Source organism: Chaetodon trifascialis, chromosome 16 (genome assembly GCF_039877785.1).
Source record: "Chaetodon trifascialis isolate fChaTrf1 chromosome 16, fChaTrf1.hap1, whole genome shotgun sequence".
NCBI lineage: Eukaryota > Metazoa > Chordata > Actinopteri > Chaetodontiformes > Chaetodontidae > Chaetodon > Chaetodon trifascialis.
Genome location: NC_092071.1, coordinates 13,602,120 through 13,622,284, shown reverse-complemented (window position 1 = coordinate 13,622,284; position 20,165 = coordinate 13,602,120). Strand labels below are relative to the sequence as shown.

The window sequence follows — 20,165 nt, the reverse complement described above, 5'->3', positions numbered from 1 at the left end:
ACAATGAAAGATGGATTATATCTCTGATGTTTCTGTCCTCACACAAACCAAAGAATTCAGCTAATTTATATTTAATCACCATTCTGAGGTGTCTAACGGGTTAGAAATAAATCATATCAAATCACATGGAGGTGTCAGATTTACAAGCTGATCAGCAAATGATCATAACCCTTTGGCACAAGACTGCATGCTTTTTCTCAGGTATCTCAGCAATTCCAGCATGACTTGTAAATGACTAATTAACACCTATATGCCTCATTCATCTCATGGAGATGGAAATGTTGAGTGCATGATAAAAATTTAAGCAGACACCATTGCTACATACTGTGTGAGAAGGTGGATTAATTTTAATCCGTTTTTAAAACAGCCACTTCACATTAATCGCTTACTTATTCATATCTTACATTAAAGTGAAATGGACAGTTAAAAAGTAGAATACTACTCACATGCTGAGCTGCAGATCTATATGCCTCATCCTGGAGGTTCTGTTTGGCTAAATTCTGTGAACTCACTGCAGGTTAAAGCTCTGCCCTCATTTTCAATGGCCATAGCTGTATTGTAGTATTTGGAAGAGTGAAAATAAAAGACTTTAACGCTCAACTGCTGCCATTAATTCACATCTGGGAATGTAAAGCTTCATCATAATTTGCAAATTAGGCTACTTAACTGTGATTTAAGAGGAACGCAGACCTCTTTGACAAATCTTTCCTCCTTCCTTCCCGGTTTGAGCTTCTCTCTGCCTACTGCATTATTTTGAAAAATGAAAGACAGCATGTGTGTGTGCACAGCGGTGGGGCGGAGGGGGCTGGACTGGCTGTGGGTTGGTGAGAGGAATCTCATCTTCATACTGGGGATGGCACTTTAAATACTAAAAATAACAAAAAACATTGGAATAGTTGTCCTTGAAGGCAGCTACATCTCAAACTGAACAGCAGCTGCACAGACTAAACCAGATTTCATCAGATAAACAAAGCAATCCTGCTAATATTGTTAATTCTACCTATTTCCAGCTCAGAAAAGTTGCTCATTCATGTCTCTGACTGCTGTTTCTTGTTCTGTCTCTTTTCCCAGCTGGGACCACATATATTTTTGGGAAAGGGGGGGCCCTCATCACATTCACCTGGGCCCCCAACGAGCGGCCGAGCACCCGAGCCGACCGGTTAGCCGTGGGCTTCAGCTCTCAGCAGAAGGATGCCATCTTGGTGCGAGTGGAGAGCACCCATGGGCTCGGAGACTATCTTCAGCTGCACATAGTAAGGATGGGAGGCAGAGTTTAAGGCTTTAAACGCAAATGTTACAAATCACTGGAAGATTGGCGGGGTATCACACTGCTGGGATGCATTAAAAATAGCATTTAAAGCAGATTAAAATACATTATTCATACGTTCTAAGGCAGTTCTATGAATATTTGTGTTCATTCCCTTTCTGGTTTCCAAATCCAAAAACCTGGAAACTTACAATTCCAAATTTTAAGTACATAGGTATTAAATCCAAGAGTGGTTATGCAGAGAGACTGTCAGATGTGTTTTGCCATATATTTTATTTCTTTCAGAGTTATCAATAAGACAGGTGGGACAAATTTGAGAGCTCATTCTCTGCAGAATAAGGTTCAAATTACCCTCAATAACACTTACGGTTCATACTGTGCGAAGTAATCTATTACTCTGTTTATAAATGCAGTGTCAAAAACACAAAAAACACCCCCAAAATCCTTAGATCTCATGCAAACCAGGACAATGGGCAGCTAACTGGAACAGTGGAAGTTAGTCCACTCTGTCTGCAAACACAAGATAACAAACAGCGATATTAATGCCTGAGGAAATCAGTGAGCGACACTGCAGAGTAATATTTCCCAGTGTTTGGAGGAAAACAGCTGGTGACTAACAAACATTTTTAAGCTGATGGAAAAAAAGAGCACCAAATAAACAAACATACATTTCTTCAGTTGATATTTAGATGGCAATTTGTGCGAGTACAGCTGAGTGTCATGAAAGCATTTCACAGAGAAAAGACTACAGTGGTGACAAAGTATTGGACAAAGTTGATTTCTCCAAAATGAGGAAAATGTCACCCTTCCTCTCCTTAGATATGATGATGAAGGTGCAAGTTATTAGCACATAAAGGCTTGCTGGGAGATTCTGAGGCTGCCATCCTGATAAAGTGACATGAAAAGGAAATAAATATAGATAAACCTCCTATGGTCTAACTTTGTAACTTACACCATTATTCTTGGCACAAAAACATAATGCAGAGTTTGTCACAGCTTGTATGATTCTCTCATTAATGGTATCTAAATACTGAGATAAAATAAGAATGAATATATTATGACCACCAAAAGGGAAAACAATAGAGCACAGGTCAGACGACGGAGACATGTTTTCTGGAAATAAACACGCGTGTCTGTTGGTGGAACCAAGTGACTCCTCAGCAGCTGCTGGCATCTGTGTTTTTTCTGGAGGGAAATCAGCCTGTTTAGCAAGTAGCCATAGGACAGATGTGCCATGATGAAGACCAGAGGGGAGATCTGTCAGACGTCTGTGTGCGGTGTCATAATTAAAATTGCACATGTTGTCAAAGCAGACAACGAAAATCAGGAGTTGGACCCTGATTGGCAGACACTTTGTTATGGTTTCATCAGGCCTGGTCTAGAATTTGCGTCATATAATGTTCAGAATGATTTCCAATCTGCAAAGAAATGTTTTTTTCTTTAAAAACAAAATGATGTCTTGAATTTAATTTTCCGCAAACATACTAAGAGCATTTAAGGTATTACATACCTGTAGCTGGTCTTGGCATGATTCAAATTGTTGTTCGAATGAGGTAAACTTAGTGAATCAAAGGGGACCATGCTCACAGCACTCACATTTACAGTGTCTTCCAGTCCAATCCAGTAGTAATATTCAGTCCATTGTGTTCACTATTCCAAGCTGGCGGTTAATGATAGTTAACTGTGGCCCTCAAAAGAGAGAAGCTGAGGTAGTAAAATAATACTGACACTACCCAGAACCCGTTTTAAAGTGCATTGTGTAACATTTAACATGAAATGTTTGTATTTGTGCCCATTTTGAGAGTTTGATTGGCTTATTTTTCAGTTTCTAGATGAGCCTGGTGCAAAAATCCTCTGCTGGATGTTTTTTGACTGTCTCATTTAAATTGTATTTCCAGTTTTAAAAGTGTGAAACTGACCTTGCCAGCCATGGACTGCTAGTAAATGCAAACACTGCTGCCTGTGTGCAACGCCAGCCGATAAAAATTTTTCCAGCATCTGCCAAGTCCTTGCACCCTGACAGATTGCTTACTTTGACACGTTATTATTGCTCAGTGGAGGGGGATAAAAAACAGTTCAGAGGGTGTTGAGCTTGTCTGTTCTGTGTTTCTTGTAATTCTATTTATGTATATTATCAATTCCACATTTTATCAAATGAAACATGTCTGTTTCCTTCCCCTGCTTGCCCAATGAAGAAGAGGAAGACTGCGTAAACTAGGTGAAGACAAAGAGAAGCTGGTCAAAATAACACTGGCCACAGGGGAGAGTTGAAAATAGTAAAGGAAACAAATGATATGTGAGTTTTTTAGTGCTGCAGGGATTTGGGGGTTTTCAGCTGAGGTGCCTTAGAAGAGAATTTGTGTCTTTAAAAACTTCCTCAGAAATCAATCTTGCTATTCAAAGCTACAATATGATAAATATATAGAAATATAATCACAGCAGAGCATCTTGAAATGGTGTAAATCGTGCAATGAAAGGGTCAAAATTCCTCCTTAAGAATCAACCTGTAAGAAGTCATGAATGATGTATGAACAGAGCACTTTCATTGCATGTGAAATACTCTTGATTAACAGATATTAGAGACCGCTAGATTCCAACTGACTGAAAAATAAGAAAAGATTGAGTTTTTACAGCTGCAGATGCAGCATCTGACCGTCAGTGTTTAAAATGCTTCATTAAAACAGCATTTCAATCACCAACAACTCCAGACAACAAAGTAAACATACTTACTCGCACAGAAGATTGCTGCATTAAAATGGCCACATGCTTAACTTAAACTGTAACTTTGAGGATGGCGTCAAAAACCAATTACTCAAACCATCTCCATATTCACCAGAGAGTACATTAGAGTAGCTTGTGCTACTTTCAAAGGGTCATGTTTTTAATGAGTGTCTGAAAGATGAAACAAAAACAGAGGATCCACTGTGCAAAACGATGATAATTAGAAATGTTTAACAAGAGAGAAGCTTCAAGGAGAAGGGATGATGACGTTATACAGCAACCTGCTGAGGTTTTGGTGGACCTGATCCCATAAGTTGATTTCTTATGCATTTTAATGTGCAAGTGCATCAATCGAGCAACGGCTGCAGCAATTTGGCTCTCAGAATTAAATTCTGAAAAGGAAAAGCTTTCTTAATAAATATTCTGCCTCATTCTCTGTAGGAATGGAAACGCTTCACACAAAACTCATGAATGTGCATATTTCGGAAGGGCACTTTCAAAGGCAGAGTTCAACCTGCCTTCTTGCTGTGCTTCATTTCAATTTTATGATAGTCAGGCACAAATCTGATGCTGTGTGCTGTGGTTGCTAAATATTATAACTAAAGAAGAGTGTTCTTTTGGAGTTTTTCTCACCGCTGCAACACATCTTACAGTCATAACTGAATATTTTCAGATTGAAATCACTTTAGAGAAAATAGGTGCCTTTGATCATTCAGAAAACGTGCAACAGTTCAAAGGAATTAGGAAACAGCTCCCATTAAGCATGAAGCAGTTTGAAGTTTTTGGGGTTGGTTTTTTTTTTGTTATTTGATGATCCGTCATTTTCATCCAGCAATCTCATTTACAAAGAAAAGGGTTGTTGAAAGGAATTGGATTTAAAAAATAGCAAAACAATTGCTTTTATTTACTAGGTTCATTTTATGTTAGCCAAACACATCTATCACTAATCACTTTATCATTCCCTGTTGGAATAAGAGAGAGAAATCTCTCAATTCCCAACACAGTAAACGCAAACTCTCACCTGCCTGCGAGGAGCAGGTGCCAGTAAAGAGTCTCCTAAATGTATCTGAGACAGAGAAAGACATCTGGCTGGTAACAAATAGACAGATGTGCTTGTCTTCTTAAAACCATCATGACATGTCCAATCAATGCTCAGGTGACATTGGTGTCCCATCACTGAAGATGCTGAAGTCCTTTTTTCTTTTTCATCTCATCAGTGAGAAATCTTTATCATAACATATCTTTTGTAACAATCTGTCCTTTTCCTCTGATACGAATGATCGGAGACTGCAGCTGAGATCGCAACGCTCCAGTGCAAACCAGCAATACTCCCAGGAAATGCCTTCTCCATCAGAGCTGATGTCAAAACAGCTTGGTGGGAAACTTTTCATGAGGACATGCCCGACCAGGCTTATAGCAGAACACATGAGCATTTAGTAGCCGCTTGCAAAAAGAAAAGTGAACTGGAAAGGCCAAAGTTTTGTTTACTGAAACCGGGTGCAGTAGTGTTGCTTTGTGAGCTGTCAAAAGGTGCTTCAGGGATGTTTTGTAATCGTGCACTAAGAGTGAGTTAGCAAAAATAAAAGCAGCTCTTTTGTTGAAGCCATATGAAGCCCTCGGCAGAATGCTCTGGCCCTGGAGATGTTAATTGTTGTCCAGAGAGCAACAGAGGGCTGAGATTTGACCCGAGGCCATACTACCCTGTTTGTTGCCTAATGAGTACTCATCGGTTTGCTTCATGGGAAGAGTGATTAAACCATGGACAACCAAATAGCTCTGTGTGTACAGAATATCAGTAAACAAGAGAGATTTCTTACAGACAGTATAAGGAATACAAATTATGCACACTGAAAAGGTGATAATTTGGTTTCTCAACTCATGTTTGTATGTAACATTTGTCACAAAGATAATCCCTCTTCTTGATGTGTAGATTTGATCAGGCAACTGTCATAAATCAGTTTATGATTCAACAAAGATAACAGGGCTGTGTTTGCAGTCAGCTCCTGTAGAAAACAAGCTGAAAGCTTAAAACCGGACTATTAATGGTAGGTTCAAGGTCTCTGATTTAACACTTTCTGTACTTAACACCAACTGTGTCAGCATGAATAATTATTAAAATTCAAATGGTTTCTAGAAGGATTTTACATATGATTAGACAGAAAGTGCAAAGCTCTGAGACAGGTTTTACGTTACACAATAGCAGCCGCCATCAAGGCAAGAAAAGAAGTATTTCTGTCGACATATTTGAAATTCTGGTCTTTGAGTCAGTTATGCAGTACTGGAGGTATGAGAGAAAGGGAACCATCAGTTATATTAAATGGCACATGCCAAGGAATAAGCTGTGGAAGTCAGTTCTGACAGTAAAGCCAGAGAAACCAAATGCAATGCAAGACCCACTGTGGAAGATATTTACACCTTGTGTATAAGTCCAGTAAATACTGTGCACTCCATGCACTGTGCAGGACCAGCAGTCTGCAGCATTTCATTTCAATAAAACACCACCCAGCCAATTTCACTGTTTACTTGCCCTCTCTGGTTGAAGGTGTGATAAAGTGCGGCCAGCTACTAGAGGTTGTTTGAATAAAAACTTGCAGAGCCTTGAGAGACAAATGAAGCTGCACAGCCTGAAAGTCACATATTATTAATATTATGCAATGTAATGAGGTTTTACCAATGTGCACAACATGCATGTGAGAATTTTATATTTGTGTTTTCTTCACAGTTACAAAGGGTATTGCAATAACAGTTTGTAGAAAGTCAGCAGAATTAAAGGGTACTCTGTACTCTGATAATGTCTCTTCTAACCATATTAACACTTTGACCTTGTGTAGCATTTAGAAAGAGTGCAAGGCAGCGCGGAGACCCCACACAGTTTGTTTTCAATGTTTCTTATTAGTGTCACCCAAAGGCCGGCTTGAGACGCAGATTTGATCTTTGAGGAAGGTTTGCAGGAGCAGGCAGCAGCTGACAGGGAGAGAAGTTGGTCAACCAAACAAGAAGCAGCAGGCTTCTGTCAAAAGTGATCGACATCAGGAAACCTGAGCTGGCTGCTGAGGGAGAATGGTGTTGGACCCTAAAGAAAAAAATGAACATATTGTCTATGTCACTAAGGTTATGCTGTTTAAACAAGACTTCTGGAGTAGACAGAATCTCTGTTTCACTGTACTGTACAACTTTTGTTTAATGTGTCGCATTCATTCTTTTTCTCCTGCAGGATCAAGGGAAAATCGGTGTCATCTTCAATGTGGGGACAGATGACATCACCATTGACGAGCCTGCTGTCATAGTAAATGACGGCAAGTACCATGTTGTACGCTTCACACGCAGCGGTGGCAATGCCACTCTCCAGGTGGACAACCATCCAGTCATTGAGCGTTATCCACCAGGTAAGACTGCTTGCATGAACCTTGTGGTTATATAATAAGTAGATAGATGGCATGGAGCATCTGAATCAGTGAGAGAGGACTGCATGTCTGCCTATCAAACGTAAATTTTGGAATGCGCAGTTGTGAAATGTACTGTTTGCAAAAAAACTGATTGGCAATTTGCCCAGTGGCGTATTTTAATTCTGCTTTCCCGTCTAGTTATTTCATCGCTCTGCAAGCTATGTATTAAGTTGCCACGTGCGTACAACTGGACATGCCATATTGGCTGCACAGTATAATAATCTGAAATTGATACATTTGCCTCAGGATGCATCGCTAAGTATATCTAGCAATGAAAGGGCTTTCATCAGCCGCTGTCGTTTTTGCAGCCAGTTTGGCAGACAGGTGGGGAAGGATGTGGCAGATGAGAAAAAGATGTTAATTTACAGCAAATTAAAGCAGCATTTTTTTCCTAATCTTTCCTCTATAATTAGATTTTCACGACGCATATTAAAGATGTGCATATGTGGCAGGATTTTCTAGATATACCATACAAGCCTAATATAATATTTATCTATTTGTTGTTGATCTAACCAAGAAACAGTGTTGAATAACCAGGGTGAGGATGTTGCTATTAATTCAGCTGATATATTCTTGTTGCCTAAATTTACATTCATCTCTCTGCCAGTGAGCAGTAAGGGACATTATGGAAAGGTGACCTTTCCATAATGTCTGTTTTACATAAACAGATTGATGGATTTGACTAAATTCATACTGTATTCTGCCACTTAAAGGGCTCAGCTCTATGGTGACCAAGTCCTACATGTTTTTTCAAATTCATTATATGGTTGGTGTCGAGGTAACTGTTAGATGTTGTCACATCGAATACTGTAGACCTAAACATACACAATAATGAATTACCCCACCAGGGGATAGAAGTGTTACCTTATCTTGATGTATATGTTAGGGCATCATGTCCTCAGTAACATATAAAATCAGATTTTATTCTGGCTTTCAAATACATTCATGGCATTCTCGATCTGCAGAGGCAAACAAACAAAATGAGGAATCTGTAAATGCACAACAAGAGGATACATCTCAGTGAAAAACAGTGATTTTCACCACCCAAAACCAACTTGTGCACACCCATATTTGATATGGACCCAAAAAAAAAAAAAACATTCATAATGTGGTCATGACCAGATGTGCTTTAACCTGTTCTGAACCAATCAACCAATTAACCTTATTAAGAACAGGTGCAACAGCCGGCATAGCGGGAGGAAACCAAGTCCCCTCTCTACCTCCAGCTGGTGCTCAAAACACACACACACACACACACACACACACACACACACACACACACACGCCACAGTTGCACATAAATTAAAATCGTGTAATGGTGACGGCCATGTGTGTTGTGTGTACACTCAGCTCCCACTCAGTAATCAGTGGTTTTTGAAACATTTCTAATGGTAAATTACTAAAGCACATAATAGCAGCAATCACAAAAAAAGGTGCTTTTGCTGTAAAGGGAGTGTACATCACACAGGTGACAATTAAGAGTATAAGGAAACATAATTGATCTTTTTTGGCTTTAAATGGAGATCGAACAATGTAAGTGAGGCATGATATACAGTGCCTCCAATACAAGGGCTCTGCCCACAGCTCTCCAAAGGTTCAATGAATGTGCAGCTTCACTTATCTTAAAACCTGCCGTAAATTGAAGCTTACAGTAAAAACACAGTCTAGGAAAGCTTCACTTAAACTGTCACGCACTGTCATGTACTGTGCCTCCTCTTCCATGTTGTGCTATAATCCTAATCCTTTTTATCCATTCATTACTATCCCATGTCCAACAACACCGCTGACTTGAACTGTTTGTTGCTTTGTTCAGTTTTATCTATTTATTGACATTTTTATTCATTATTAATGTGTGGGGTAAACATGCTTTCATATGCAGTAACTTGCTCTACAAACTCTACAAAGAACAAGGTACTCTACAAGTCAGAACGGCGTGGCTGATGATTGATAGAAACCTTTCAGTGCTAGATAAGTACAAGAATGAATGAAAAGTATTTATGGCACTAACATTAACTGGCCTACTGTGGCAATTCGTACTCTTGAAGTTTGTGTCATGCAGTACATTTCCTGTTGTAGTTTCCATTTTATTAATTACTCTTCTGTGTTTGCATGTGTTAAATAGAGAGCCGAAGTCCTGCCCTGCTTGAGAGCAGCGCGTGTCCTAGTAGCCCCGATTGCACGAAACTAAGAAGGGCTTTATCCACTACTGGACTTGTTAATAAAGTTTGAAAGTCTCATATGATGGCATAAGAATTCAACAATTACAACTTGTGCAACGTGCTGTATTATCTCCTGGGAGCTGCAGTATGGCGTACAGTGTATTATAAAGATGCACAGTGGGCTGAGACTTTGGCCCTCTATGACTGATATCTGTTTCTGCTCTAACCACAGAATGCGTATCGCTGTTTAAATGCGACAACTGATTGTCTTTGTTGAAGTGGCTGATTTTTAATGCTTTTTCTGTTTACCTGAATTAACCTCTTTTTTTATACAGTACATAAAATTATTTTACTTTTTACAGTAGTTGGTATTTACTTAAGATTATGCTTTGCTTAAAAAATTAGCTAAATAACACTAACTAGTGTAGCACATTATAAATAGCCTAAACATGACTCTAATTAGCATTAACACTGTTTCTTATACTAACTAGACAAGACTAAGTAAAGCACAAGTTTCTTTTAACTCACAGCTGGGTTAAAATTGATAACTTGTTAAACCTGTTAGCCATTATAACACTGTTTCTAACCATGTGATCTTTCAGCTTGCAGACTTTAACCTTTAATCTGTCTCTCCAAATTCTTTGAAGGACACTATGATAATGAACGACTGGCTATTGCTAGACAAAGAATCCCATACAGACTTGGTCGGGTAGTTGACGAGTGGCTACTCGATAAAGGTAAAAATTAATTGATTAATTAATTAATTAACTACTAAATAATCTTTGCCCATGAGAGGTGCAGTGCCAGAAGACAAGGGTGACAAGGATCCAGTTACCCAGATGTATACCTCCATTTTAATTGGAATTTCTATTGGCTATGAATTTGGATGACCACAAAATAGCTTCAAATGAAATTCAAAATAGGTGTCAAAGCTAAGGGGTATAGCATGCGTGCCACGTATTCTTTGTCATCCTTTCACCTTGTGGACAAGCTGCACCTTAACAACGATTTTAAACCAATTAACTAAAAACACATAACCCCTGTCTAACCCTCTACCGTCCCCTTTAACCAATGTGTGTAATTAGATATTGTGTGTAATTATTTTACATAAAAACATTAAAATGCTGTGTAACGTTTCCATTAACACCAGTGAAACTGACGTAAGTTGACCAGGTCTCACTCCTCCTAAACTGAACATTTTAAAATATAACTCCTGGATGTGATCATACCAAATATCTTCTTTTCCCTGTCTTGTTCCCTTCAACCTTGTATTGCTTTACCTTGTACTACAACGACCATGTCAGACTCTCAAGCATGAAGATTCCTTTGCTGCGACAAAACAGCCCTGACAGGCTCACTGTTTGCAGCCATTAACTTTGCTAATAAGTATTCTCTTGAGATGGGCTCATTACCGCAGTCCTCCTCCTCTGATATATCTCGGCTTATCAGTGAAGCTGCTGACAATGGTGCTGTTAGATATCAGTGCCCCTTTCAGGAGGTGAAACAATTGGACTAGGGGCAACCCAGACCAGAGCATGTTTCAATGGCCTAATGGCTGATGAAGTCAGTGGAGGGAGGGATGTTAAGCTGTTGTCATTTAGCTTTACACAGTCTGAAGTATAGTAAGACATTTTAATAATTTGCCCATCTTTGTAAAAAAAAAAAAAAAGAGGCTAAGTGATATGCATCTTTGCACCATCTGTTCTGGAGTTAAGAGATAAATAAACCCATTTTTCCCTGCAGACAGTTTCCTAACTCAGTGATGATTCAAAATGACTATCTCTGTCCAACCAAAATGCTTAAATAGGCACCTAAATACAGACATTAAGCCTCCTCTGATGGTTGTAACCATGCATGTGTAAAGTCTAAATTATAAACTTGCTGCTAACTAACCCTCCCCTGTTAAAGTTAACATCTAAATCAAGCTTTAAATAAGTGACTAATTACTATTGTTCCCTAAAACCCACCTGGTTCAAATCATGTCCCTGTGCAAGCTCTCCCATGTGACTTCTATATGTCTGCTCCACCATTCTCTCCCTTTTTCCACCTCTCTCTTTCTCTATGTCTCTGCCTGACTTTAGGGAGACAGTTGACCATCTTTAACAGCCAGGCAGCCATTAAAATTGGCGGCTATGACAAGGGTCGGCCCTTCCAGGGTCAGATTTCAGGCCTCTACTACAACGGTCTCCAGGTGCTGAAACTTGCAGCAGAAAATGATCCGAGCGTGCAGGTGGAGGGAAATCTTCGTCTGGTCGGGGACTCACTGTCCGTGTTGACCACCGACACCACCTCCGCCACCCCGCTGGCGGTGTCCGATATGTCCACCACAATCATGGAAACCACCACCACTATGGCCACCACCACCACCCGCAGGCAGCGCTCACCCAGCTTGAGGGAGAGCATCTCAAAGGTCAGAAGGGAGTATGAAGGAAAAGTAGAAGAGAGCTGGATTCTAGTTTATCAGCAGTCTGTGGCGAATTGGTTTATAACTTAGATGAGGTTGTTGTCAACACTTTTCCAGGAGGTAAAACTGATCAAAGTGTCTGAGTATTGTTTTTTATTAAATTATGCAGTTGCTGATGCTCTTCTGGATATACTGAAAGTGGCTCATTGTGTCAATCCAAATATTAGTAATTATGAATGAAATAAATGATAGTGTTAAGAACCTAAGAAGAAGAAGTTAACATACATAACCATTTTTATTATGTGTTAGTAGGCTATTCCAATCTTTTTTCTACATTTACTGCTAATATGCTAACATATGAGCTAATGATAGTTTGCGAGTGTTCTCAAGTTGTTGGCTACAAGTTGTTTGATATTCTCTGTACAGGTGTAAAGTGATGCACCTTGATCCTTCATGCTTATTTTCTCCCAATGTCACTATATACATTCTTCTAAACTATCTATTCTAAACTATCTAAACTATTCTGTTCATGGTGGTTTAATATGTACAGCTGTAATACTAGATCCTACTGTGCCAACCTGTGTAAAGAGAAGAGCACAATTACATAACCAAGGACGATCAGAGAATACATCTGAATCCTTGGATTCTCTCTGCACTTGCTGTGCCCATGGCACTTAACTTTGGAAAGCTGTTCCTTCACGCAATTTGAAAGCTTTTCATTGAAAATGAAATAACAGAAAAAAATTGGCTTCTTTTTCTGATTTTAAAATTTATTCCGATTTGAAGAGCTGAGTCTCAGAGGAAGGTGAACTCTGATGTGAAATGTGCAGGGGTGGAGTTGAACGTGACCCCTCTGAAGAAGGAGAGTTGTTATGTTTTTTTTTTGTTTTTTTTTTATAATCAAGACAAAAGTTGCCCTTAAGCCTGAAATAAAGACACACCACCGTCTGTATATATTTCTAACTACACCCATCATACCTGAGACTCAAGAGATTCTAACATGAAATAATTAAAATCAAATTTCCCTTATTTTCAAATGCTTCATGTATATATGAAATATCATATGCATTATAATTATAATATCATATGCATGTCATGTTACGACACGTTTAGTCCCACATATCTGGTTCTGAATTCTTCGTATAATTCAGGATAAGATAAGATACTCGTGCTTCAGTCTATTTTTGAAGGAGTGCAGCTATGCAAAAAAGAATCTTTATTGAATATATTTGCAGAACAGATTTTCACACACTGAGCAGTCACAATACTGCATCCAGACTGGTGAATATTACCGACCACCATTTCATATGAGTTGATTTTAGTCCAAAATGCTGCAAACCGGCCAAATTGGAAGGATTTCAGCTGTTGTACTCGGAGTTCTGAGGTTTCAAACAAAAATCCCCAAGCCTCTCCTAATAAAAATACAGAGTGCATTCTTCATTACATTTTTCTTGTCCAGTTTCCCTGAAATTACCTTTGCTGTATCTTCAGTTTATCCAAGTAACCCATTAGCAAACCATCTATTCCCTTCTCTTCTCAGGTATTCTCAGTCCATTGTGCACCGTAAAATCCAATTTAAATATACAGAAGCCCTGAAGTGTAAATTTGCAATAGCATAATAATGTAAAGAAAATGTAAAAAAAGCAAATTGTATACAACCCCAAGTTCAAAAAGGTTGGGATGCTTATTCTGAATTTGATATTTATTCACATTTTACACAATGTCCCAACTTTTTTGGAATCGGTTTATAGAGTTAGCTGAAAACATGGACCACATTTATCCTACTGAGCATTTACTCTGCATCAGAAGGGCTCTTGCATTGTTCATAAACATATGAAGTGCTGCCACGGGGGTGAAGGATGGAAAGCTGCTGCATATGGACACATTTTGGATTTGTAGTCTTACTAGCGTGGCTCCGAGCAAAAACAATAAAGTGGTACAGTGCTGAATATTGCATTCTTTCCTCAAACAGGACCGTCAGCCAGCAAACACAATCAGAAAACAAAGTGAGCACAAATGGAGACGATGGGAACGTGCTGACCGTGTGTTTGATAAAAGCAACTCTCTGTTTTCCTTTCAGCCGCAGAACTCTGATGATATTTTGGTGGCATCAGCTGAGTGTCCAAGTGATGATGAGGATCTGGAAGAGTGCGAGCCAGGAACAGGTGGGTCAGCCTCGACAAAAAAGGGTGGGAGTGCAGCTCTCATCCAGCTCTGAACAATGTTGCTCTTACCCAAGACTGTAGACAAAACGCACTGACTTCAGACAGCCGTCATTAGAGTCACATTTTCCACTCTCCCTTCCCAGTTTCATGTTTCTGCAGCTATCACACGCTCATTTATTCAGGGGCTCCGTCAAATAGCTGTCCTCATTTGGATACTCAACTAGCACCAATTCACCCAGTATGTTAGCTTTTAAGTCATGTCTGTAACTCGCTAAATTGGATGGAAGAAAATCCTTATGAAGTGCACTGCAGTCATTAAGGGCAGACGACAGTAGACAGGAGATCAGGCTTGTGACAGAAACAAGCTGTGGAATTTAAGAAGAAGTCTGCCCTTATTATGGCTGCCTCAATTATTAATTTGACCTTATCAGAATTGTTTGTTGTTGCCTGGCCCTGCAAAGTGTGACTCAAATAATGATGAAACAGAAGCTAGCAGCCATAAATAACCAAACTCGTTGAAGCATTCCCCTGCAACCAGAAGACATTCTGACCTCGGAGTCAAATCAAAGGAAAATGTCAATGCACGCTGTGATCGCTCATACAGGAGAATATATCGTTTATATGCAGCTGAATATATTGAGCAATCTTTGTCCAGAGAGTGATTGAATAGATCCAGCCACGATATTCCACATGTGATTCCTACACACAATAACCTGTCTGTGATTTCTCTTGCCACCCCTCAACCCCTCCCTCCAGATGTGCATACAGCAGCATGGCAGTTTTAATTTACTGTTCTTTGTTTGTCATGTGCTCTCTTTGTTATATGCTCTTCATTCAGCTGCCGCCTTTCATGGGTCATCTTGTATGTTTGTGTCTACATGTGAGCTCTTTAACGTTCTTGTATTGTATTTTCATAATATTCTGAACATTCTTAATCTGCACGCCCACACATTGGCTCCATATACCGATCAAGAACTCTATATATCATTCAAGAACGTCACGGTGGTTTTAGTTTGTTTTTGCCAAATGTTGATAAATAACCTTGTATTGTAGATCAGGATAATATGTGTGATAGCTATAAATGATATCCCCGATAAGCCAGCTAATGTTAGTCTGATTCCTCAGTAATATTTGACATAATGAGCAGCCTCTATTTTAATGAGCGCCACTTTTCAGCCAGAATTTTAATTTTAATGCTGTTCTAATTTAGGATCCCCTACCTTTTCTGTTTCCTTTCTAGGAGGTGAATTAGTGTTGCCTATTATAACAGTGGATTCCCTTGAGCCCCCATCCATCGCCACCCGCTACCCCGTCATCCCTCCTCCCCCCACCCTCCTATCCCCACTTGAAACCACCAAAGAGTCCCTGATACTCCCTCCTCACCCTTCCTGCCCCCCGGACCAGGAGGACTGTGGTGACCCTGTGGAGGTCTCGGCCTTCGGCTCTGGGGAGATGACGGAATCAGATGACGAGGACTTTTACAATAATAACTCCCCCATGGTCACTGACAGGACAGTCCTTCCTCCACCTCCCACCGCTGGTGAGGGTGGAGTCCAGAAACCCCGCCCCTTACCTCCTTATGTTCCCACCACCAACCCTGACCAGCTCCACATCCCCGCAGGCAAAATGAACACCCGCGACCAGGTGCTTCTGCCCCCTGCTCCTCCATCCTCCCGAAACACACCAGGACTAACTTACCCCCCCAATTTTCCCCATGTGCCCACAGCCAACCCCACAGCCTCTGATGAAAAGAGCCAACCCGGTGCCGTGGAGGTGATCAGGGAGTCCAGTAGCACCACTGGGATGGTGGTTGGTATTGTGGCTGCTGCTGCTCTCTGCATTCTTATCCTCCTCTATGCCATGTACAAGTACCGCAACCGGGACGAGGGCTCCTACCAGACAGACCAGAGCCACAATTTTGCCAACAATTCCACTGTGGAGGGCAACGGAGCAGTGGTCAAAGACAAAAGCACAGCAACGGCCTCTGTGGCCAAGGCAATCACAAAGGGCAAAAAGAACAAAGACAAAGAATATTACGTCTGAGTTCGGAGAAGGCGAGTGTGAACTGAGACAAGAGGATGAGAGAGGAAGCTTTCGTTTTGCTCCCCTGTTTTGTCAGGTCGACCATCAGAGAGATTTCGCAGGCCACAAAAAACAACTGCACAAAGCAATTGTATCTTGCTTTTAACAGTTTCGTTTCTCTCAAAAGTCAAGGTTGCCCAGCTCGTGTTTGTGATAAAATCCTCATCTATGGCTCAAGATCTGACTCATCCTCTGTGTCACTGCGTGCACTCGGTCCACGTACACCAATTCTTTGCTCATTTTTTTAAGTTTTTAACAAGCTATGAAGAGGCATATCCACTTTGGCTTTGTATATAGCATGGTACAGTGAAGAAAATGCTGAGAACATCCGGACAGATTTGCCTAAATGTTTTCTTTGTACTTCTTTGTAATGCTCTATCTCAAGTCTCAATGGCCCCATTATGACATACATATGAGGCAGAACCAGGCAAGTTATTGAATTTTTATGGTAGATGAGCAGAGAGCAGCGCAGTAATTCTGAGTATGCTGGAGAAGAAAGCCTTTATTCGGATGAGACACCATCTCTGCAGCCTCCATGTTATGTTATGTGGTTTTAGTTATTCTGCCTCTGTCCACAAGAGATGGTATTATGTTGCTGGTGCAGTATCATAAATGAAGCATGATATTTAGCAAAAATACAGCATTTTAAAGGGATTATTAAATCACTCAACACACTCTGGCCAGTGAACCTTATAGTATGATTGATCAGAAACATTATGTCAGCCATGCCATTCCAAGTAGGGATAATTGTGAATGAGTCAGTCTACACCAGTGAAGGTATTTCTCTGTAAACATTGCTTGTGTGTACATATAGAGGTTAGCAGATTGAAAAAGTGCTGTGTACGCAGGGGAATAGGTACGAAAAAGAAGAAACAACTGAGACGCGCTGCCCCTTCGACGCCGTTTTCACGACCACATCAAAACCCGCTGGAGCCCGAACTTCACAGGAATTTTGGGAGAACACAGAATCACATCTCGAGGAAGCTTGTCTTCTCAGAAAGAGGGAACCAACCCGGCTCACCAGAGGCTGGCTCTCTCTTGATCTTTTCCTTACTCTAAACTGTCATGGGATAATTCAAAAGCACACAGAAAATGTAAACATATCTTTGAGACATAGATATTCCTTGTAAAGCAGCCAAACATGTATTGTTTCTTTTCTATCAGTTACTAAAAGACTATTCTATGAGATGAATAATTGAAGGTTTGTGAATTGTATTGATATTTCTCTGATATTTCGATGTATCTTGTTACCACTCCTCTTAACACATTACATTTTAGATTGCCTTTTACTTTAATCCAGACAAAAAGCACACTCCTCTGATAGCTGCAGACATGTTTTTGCATTATTTACGGTTCAGATTATGCAGAGAAAACACAAGGACGGAACAAACAAATGTTTTGTTGCATTGTGCATTTTATATGTGCTGAATCTGTTACTCAATGGATCTGATAATATAAAGCCATTTTCTGTGTTATGTCTACATTTACTTATTCATGCTCTGTGATTTCTTGTTCTTTTTTTATGAAAGTGCCATTCAACATGAGCTGCTCAGCACTCAGAAAATATTCCATTCCTCACTCATTGCTATTGTATAGTGTTCATGTGAAATGGATCTTAATATGTGTACAGAACGTGGATAAAGATGAAAATACACTTGATTATATACTTTGTACACACCTGTGTTGTGTGTTGATTTTTGTAGATTTGCAAAAAAATGCTCTTTATCAGCCTTTTATTATTGAATGTACATTATAGACACGTAGACACACACACACTGAAAATAATGCAGTTTCTAAGTCAGGGGAATTCACAGCGAGCTGACATGAATCAGGATTTCAGGTAACAATTATGATATAAATCAGTATATTATGTTAACACAAGTGACCCTCTATAGCCACAGATTTACAAATATCAATCTATGGCGATGGGCTCAAGGTGATGTATTCATACAAAGGTCACACTTTGCTAACAAGGCAAGTTAACATATTTAACATGAAGAAACAGCGTTTCACACAAATTGCAGGTCATGATGTGTTTTTAAAAATGTGTCTTACACTTGAGTTTCATCATCATCTACTCTCTCTCTCTCTCTCTCTCTCTCTCTCTCTCTCTCTCTCTCTCTCTCTCTCTCTTGCTCACTTTCTCTTTCGGGTGCTGCATAGTTGTATGGTATGTTAGTAATGCCTGGATGTTCATTATTTATGCTAAAATTAAATGTTTAAGTGTCTTTTTTGCACCTTACACTACACTGGTGTCTAGTTCAGGTCTCCATTCAAAAATGGATTTCAGTGAGGCCTGACTTGACTTGAACCCGTGAAGCTGCAATGAGAACGAAACATTAAACCGGTTGGCCTGCTCTTCGTGATCCACGCCACAGTGTGACAGGTTTTAGTGTAGCTCGGGGCCTTTGTTGAAAGTGACATCACTGCACAAATGATCTTGTATTGTTATGATGTAATCACATTGTACTCTGGTAAGTGAAGGAGTCAGTGTTTTGGAAGCTTGACCCATATCAGGGGACCAGTGGTGGAATATAATTAAGTACTGTACTCAATTTGTGGTACTTGTACTGTAGCAGAGTATTTCAATTTTATGTAACTTTAAACTTCTACAGCTTTAGTAACTACCTAATTTTCAGATTAGAATTTTTCATACCCTTCCCGTCCATTAAAAAAAAAACCACGTATCTCCAAATTTCATGAAACTGAAACTGAAGGATGACGTGTTCCTTTATGAGCTGAGAAAATTCACCTGCTTCTTAAGATAAATAATAATAAAAGGGATTAGCAGGAAAATGCATCGTCACAAAGCTTTTAACAGAGCTGTTTTTCTGAGCTCATGAAAAGTTGACCTTTTCAAGATACTTTGTTCTCACAGAACAGCGACTCTAGATCAAACGAACATATGATCATCTTATACAATACGATGCATTGCTGTAGGTTAAACTACAGAGCTGTATATAAAGTAGTTAAAATAAGCTCAACCTTAAACATCTACAGCATTGAAGTGCAACATAGACATTAATGCAGCAGTAATATTAATCCAAAAATCATCATATATACCAGCCATTTTACTGCAGAATGAGTACTTTTTAGTTTTGATACTTTAAGTACATTTTGCTGATAATACTTGCATTCTTTCACTTAAGGATCTGAAAACTTCCTCCACCACTTCAGGCGACTAAAAGTCAGGGATATCTTGACCTCTGTTGCACCAGTTCTGGCCTTTCTTTCTTTTTCATCTGTCCCTTCCACATGCTGCTCACTGCCTTTGTAGTGCTAGATAGATAGATAGATAGATAGATAGATAGATAGATAGATAGATAGATAGATAGATAGATAGATAGATAGATAGATAGATAGATAGATAGATAGATAGATAGATAGATAGATAGATAGCAGTAACATGTTTGATGTTGTTTGACTACCCCCTGCTGAGAAGGCAAGGAACTGTAAGATGGAGGGAAGGTTAACCCAGAGGTCTGCATCCCTGAAAACCAGAATGACGTCATGTATAGGCTGTAGCTTCCCTCACTAAATCAGCTCTCAGCTGTTCTACTTGAGCAGATGAGGTTTATCACAAAAGGCAAGAATTTAGAGAGGATGTATTTCAAGCCAGCGGGGTCAGGCATACCGTTAGCTTGTTTGTGCTGCGACCGATGGGGAATAAACCTGAAGTGATATGTTGTGTCAGTGAGGTCTGGTGTAGGTGAGGCTTGATCTGTTCTGACGCTGGGTATTAAGAAGGGTGGCTAAAGGATATGACAGGCAAATACTGAGCATTGCTGAGGTGTCACAAGCCTAATTCAACAAAACAGCTATGACAGGAGAAGCGCAGATGACAACTGCTTTGCCATTTCCACTCTGGCTCTGGTCCTCTAACACTGGAGTCAGGTTTTCTTCATACTGTAAATATTTGCC

The 20,165-nt window shown here is 39.8% G+C and overlaps 1 protein-coding gene across 3 annotated transcripts in view; it reads left to right on the top strand.

The window, feature by feature from the left end:
* LOC139345105 (neurexin-2-like) overlaps positions 1-17,917 on the top strand; it is a 111,463-nt gene extending 93,546 nt beyond the window's left edge. For all 3 annotated transcript variants that reach the window (XM_070983591.1, XM_070983590.1, XM_070983592.1), the window contains 6 exons: positions 1,072-1,253; positions 7,203-7,374; positions 10,241-10,330; positions 11,675-12,003; positions 14,078-14,162; positions 15,403-17,917. In XM_070983591.1, the coding sequence (XP_070839692.1) occupies positions 1,072-1,253; positions 7,203-7,374; positions 10,241-10,330; positions 11,675-12,003; positions 14,078-14,162; positions 15,403-16,205 (1,661 nt within the window). In that variant the 3' untranslated portion in view covers positions 16,206-17,917. The remainder of the gene's footprint in view (positions 1-1,071; positions 1,254-7,202; positions 7,375-10,240; positions 10,331-11,674; positions 12,004-14,077; positions 14,163-15,402) is intronic.
* The last annotated feature ends 2,248 nt before the right edge of the window (positions 17,918-20,165 follow it).